The 5,780-nt window shown below is 31.7% G+C and overlaps 1 protein-coding gene across 1 annotated transcript; it reads left to right on the top strand.

The window, feature by feature from the left end:
• The first annotated feature begins 2,676 nt into the window (after positions 1 to 2,676).
• On the top strand, positions 2,677 to 3,327 carry LOC112501155. Its single transcript, XM_025104825.1, has one exon. The coding sequence runs from the start codon at positions 2,702 to 2,704 to the stop codon at positions 3,233 to 3,235; it is 534 nt and encodes a 177-aa protein (XP_024960593.1). The 5' UTR covers positions 2,677 to 2,701; the 3' UTR covers positions 3,236 to 3,327.
• The last annotated feature ends 2,453 nt before the right edge of the window (positions 3,328 to 5,780 follow it).

Consider the following 5,780-nt stretch of genomic DNA (forward strand, 5'->3'; position numbering starts at 1 on the left):
ACCAAATTTTCTATCATAGTCATTTTGTATCCATTAGGTATAATAACAATGTGATAATCGATAGGGTTGTGATACCAAACAAAGTGCAGTCGTATTAGGTGATAATCGTGTGATTGCCTATACACGATTGGGCTATGATAATCGTGTGATCGTGGAACCTAACTAAACCAAAAATATTGTAGTCGGACCCAAGTACGAATCATATCTTGTGAAAATCATGTGCTACTCGATTCGTCTTTGGGTTAACGTATCACATGATTATCACATCCAAATACGAATCAAGTAGATATGTTAACCCTAGTCAAACCGATAGATTATATTTGGATTTCTTGTGATAATCGTGTGATACTCATACCCTAATCGAACCAAAGAATCTTCATATCGAGTGACTATAAGTGATTCATGTTCTAAGTGTGATACATTTGTAATAAACAAACCTTGAATCAATTGTCTCTGCAAACTTCTCCCTCAAGCTTCTTGCTGTTCATTTTTTCCTCATATTTTCTTAAAACTTATGACACCATATCCCATGATGTTATCACCTAGATGATCAGAGTCTTTTATGATCATTTTTATTAAATATTATCACTTCGAATTCCAAGATTACCCTTTTGCCTCTCAAAACTTTTTGAATTGCTTTTAATATTAATTTAAATTTAAAAAATCCTTTAATTTTGATTGTTATCACATTACTTGGTTGGTAGTCTGTTCTTGCATTCTCATAAATCACAGAGGTTCTCGTTTGAACCTTTCCCTATATATACACACACACATGGGGGCCTACTCAAATGAAAACTGTTTTGTTTGTGGTAACCATAAGATACAATCCTAGCCACAAATCAAATGTTAAATTAAGAAATTAATAATTTTGGTAATTTTAACTTAAAATATTAATTATGGGCATTTCAGGGATTTTATAAATATCATCACCCATCTATCCTCTTTCCTCTCTCCGACGAATCTTATTCGGCGAACCTTATTCCGATGAACCTTATGTGAACACAAGATACACACTGTGATACCTAAAAACGATATTCACTGTGATACCCATATATATATACAAGATGCATAATGTATAGTGATACCTTTTTGTAAATCAATGAAAATAACGAAAATGCAAACTACAATACATTTCATAAAACAAAGAAAATACATTGTGATACACGTGAAACATTGTGAACATTATCACTATGACACACTTTGATTCACAAAATGTCTTTAAAATACAATGTATAATAAGTAATTGATATTCTAGGTAACTAATTTTAATTAAATATTTCCTTCTAAAAAATATAATTATACCCTTTTATCTTATTAAGAAATATTCGTAAATATCTCAAACGAATGATTCACATTGGATCTCACAGTTGCTACAAACTAATCAGTTCTCCCTTGAATGGACCCCTACATATGTGTGTGTGTATATATATATATATATATGTGTGTGTGTGTGTGTGTGTATACGAAGGATCATGTGAAAAATAGAGTTAAGGTGAGAAACGTAATCTAGACCCTTGATCATATTTAATCTCAAACTCACCTATGAATCACACTTGATACAGGGATTGATCTGATGCATCTCATCGTAATGTGTATCCAAAGGTGAACATCTTTCTTATGCTTCTCACCTGAACCCAACTCTCTCTCTCTCTCTCTCTCTCTCTCTATATATATATATATATGTGTGTGTGTGTGTGTGTGTGTGTATGTGTGTGTGTAGAAGAAGGATTGTGTGGGAAAAAAAAGTTAATCTGAGAAACGTAAAAAATGATTTCTACCTTTGATTTCTACCAAGATACTTTTGACATTTTCACTCATGCCTTCACCCTCTCATACCTCTATGTCTTCTCCCCATCTCCTAAGGTGAGATTCAAATTGGAATTCTTTATGAGTTATTAAAAGTCTTTCATTCATCTTTCATTTAATTGCTCTAGAACTCTCGGTCTCGGTCTCGATCTCTTGATTCTTTGCTCTTTGTGTAAATCGAATACATTTGTGGAGTCGTTTAAATATGTTGGATTTTAAATATATCGGATTTTAAACAGTCACACAAATTTTTTCATCGATACTCTGTAATTGGAACCATAAATCTTATTTATTAAAATTGTATTAATATGTAAAGACCAAGTGCAACTTATATCAACGTTAAATATTCTTTAATAAAACCAGTGAAATTTTAAAATCGTTAAAATTCACGCCGCATTGCAACGGGTATACGACTAGTATCTTTATAAACATAAAATCTTACTAAATATTCACCATAGAATTATGATTTACATCTCAATTATAAAGTTGAGAAATCAAACGATTTAATTGTGATTCATGCTTTCTACTATTCTTTATCTCTGAAATATAATTGATATGGTTTTGTATAATTTGAAAACGAGTTAAAAATTTAAATAAAATAAAATACCTATTTTATTAATGTAATTAGTTTAATTAAATATTAATTATATTTAAAATTACTTGTATTTAAAAAAATGAAATAAAAATTTATAGAGATCAGTGAATTTTATAATAAATAATTTATAATACTGAATTTTAAGATTATTAAAATTTATAAATACCTGATAATAAATTATTTTCAAAATATTTTATAATATAATATTGAATTATTAATAATTAATTATTTGTACAAGTGAAATTTGCTACATGTGTTCACAAACTTCCGGAAGTGGTGGAAGCTAAACAGCCTTACAAAATGCTTCTCCCAGGTTCTCCCTACATCCGATATTCACCGGTGCACCACCGTCACCGGCAACTACTACTCGTCACCAACACCCTTAAAAAACCCATCGCTCCACCACTCGCCGCCCGACGGTTTCACTTTCACGGAGTAGCCACCAGCATCTTCATGGCCACCGCTGCAGCTGCCGTAGTGATATTATCAAGCTCCATGTCGGCAATCGCAATCGAACCCAGAAACCCACCGCCAGACGCCGCCGAGACCCTTTCAAACATACCGCAAACTCTGTCCGGCGATTGCGTTCAGGGGCAAGATGGGGATTGCAAGAAGGCTAGGATCCAAAAACCCAAATCGAGGAAAGCGGAATTGTGCACGATAAAGTGCGTAACCACTTGTATCCGCGGCGGAGATGGGTCGCCTGGCGAAGGACCGATCAATGTTCGGCGACCTCTTGTTGTTTTCAAGCAAGGGTTTCGGACCCGCCATTATTGCTTGGTGGAGTGCTCCGATATCTGCAATTTGATTCGAGATGGAGACGATGGACCTTAAAGTAATCTCTGCAATATTTTTCTTCGATTTCTTGAGTTTGATAGCTTTGTAATACCAATTTTATGATCAATTGAACAAAGTTTACAGAGGTTTGTGGATATCTATTGGACGGAAAACCATTAGAAGCAAAAATTGTCGGCCTTTTGGAAGTTGCTGAATGATTTGGTGTCGTCAGAATGATTAAGAGACTCATGGTACAGTGCAAAATGAAAACTAATTGTTTGGTAATGGTTTACAATAAAATTAGGGTACTTAATAGTCAAGGGAGGCTCATGATACAAAATATTTCAGAGGGTTTTAGAACTATTATGAGACAGATTTTGTTTTTGCCAAAAAAGATTCATCTCTTAACGATTCAAAGACGGCCTCTTAATGGAACTATTAAGAGGTAAACAAACAACCCCTTAATCATGTTTTGTTGTGGTTCATGTGTCGACACCAAACATTAGACAATAAGCTGTTTTGTCCCGAGTACCAGATGTATTCTTAAAGAAATTTTGGTATCGACACCTTTTGAACTCATTAGCGACATGGTTCACGTCAAACTTTCCACTTTGGGTTTTCTTGATCCAATGGTTGATGAAAAACACCATCTCTACTTGAACACGATAAATTTTCACCAAATGGATTGTCGGTAGTCGGAGCTCCGACTACCATGAGAATGGATTGCAGCCAAGATAGACAACATACGTGTAGTTGAAACTTGAAAAATACTCGTCCTTGCCCAATCGGTGTTTGGTAAGGAGGATGAAGTGATGGAGTTGAATTGCTCTGTACGAGGATACTTTTACGGAGACGTATCATAAGATCAAACGTTTTCTTTTTGAAGTATATATAATATGTAAGATCAAATGTTTGAGAGTCGTTATACGCTCATTCGTGGGACGATCCATATATCTATACTATATTATAAGACATTTGAAAAAAACTCTTAAATACCATTTTTATACATAAAGTGCTATTTATTGATGTATATTACTCAAAATTCAAGATTATATAATGCATAAGTACAACTTATTAAAGTTTTATGTTTAAATTCGTGTAACTAAATGTAGATAAATATAATCCAATATTTGATAAACATTTTATTTTAAATACAAAAAATCTAAAATGTAATGTTCTAATAGAATGCTTGATTATTATATTTTTTAAAAAATATTTTATTAAATCAAAAATAAATTACCTCATTATTAAACCTAAATTAAATTGTAATAAAAATTTGAATTAAAAAAACTACACAACAAAACAAGAACTTTTAAATTGTCAATTTGATACTAATATCGATATATTATTTTGAAAATTATAAGATATTTTCAAATATATATTTTATTCAAAAATAAAAATATTATCGTTTTTTTTTCTCCACAAAACCACATAAAACCGTATTATAACATCGAAATGAGACAGAATAAGACAAACATTAAAATCGAGATATATCTCGTTGTATTGTATGAGTACCATTATAGTAATAATAACCTGTTAACACTAAAACGAACATTGAGTTGTGTTATTGATATATATATATATATATATATATATATATATATGGAAAAGTTCAAACGAGAACATATTCATTGCAGCCAAGTCGTCCTTACACCACTAAGCTCACTCACAAATAATATTACATGTGATAAAGTTGTTGTTGATATATGATACCATAATCCATCAATACCATCACATGTGATGTTAAATCATAGATGCATACAACCTATGGTGCGGCTTAAGTCGTAAAACATGTTGTGCGCGCATCACAGGATCCCCTCACGCGTATTATCACATATGATAAGGGTGTTATCGTAAAATGGAGGTGTTCTCGTTTGAACATCCACCTATACATATACATACATACATACATACATACATACATACATACATATATATATATATATATATATATATATAGGAGCGATCAAATGAAAACCACCCTAATTTGTAAAAACCGTACAAACCACCCTCATACGTCGATTTCATTGTTTAATCTTATGAATTTTTTTCATTAAATTGTTTCACGGTTTTTACAAATTGAGTGGTTTTTATTTGAACGTTCCCCTATATATATATATAAGGTTGGGTTCACGTAAGACCAAAGGTTTTTTGTGAGACTCGTAAGACCAATTTATATTCATTGATCAACTTTATAAGTTAATGATCTAATGGTCTAAAGTTGCACGGTGACAATTTTGTGATTATTGAGAAGTCTCGTGGCAATTTTGTGATTATGAATATTCAGATTGTAGATTTAATCCAAGGGTTGAAAATTGGTCTTACGGGTCTCTCGAAAAACTCTTGGTCTCGCATGATACCAAGTCTATATATATATATATATATATATATATATACTAGAAAGGTACCCGAGCAATGCTGCGAGATATATCTAGATTTTAATGTTTCGTTTTATTCCGTCTATGTAGATGTTATAATATTGTTTTTATGTGGTTTTGAGAAATGAATAATGTTTTTATTTTTGAATAAAAATAAATTTGAAGATATCATAAAATTTCGAAAATAAATATATCAATATTAGTATCAAATTAACTATTTAAAA

Source organism: Cynara cardunculus (genome assembly GCF_001531365.2).
Source record: "Cynara cardunculus var. scolymus isolate 2C chromosome LG 17, CcrdV1, whole genome shotgun sequence".
NCBI lineage: Eukaryota > Viridiplantae > Streptophyta > Magnoliopsida > Asterales > Asteraceae > Cynara > Cynara cardunculus.

Bases quoted from the DNA above. Each gene is read 5' to 3' on its own strand.
- LOC112501155 (XM_025104825.1), top strand. From the start codon at position 2,702: ATGCTTCTCCCAGGTTCTCCCTACATCCGATATTCACCGGTGCACCAC.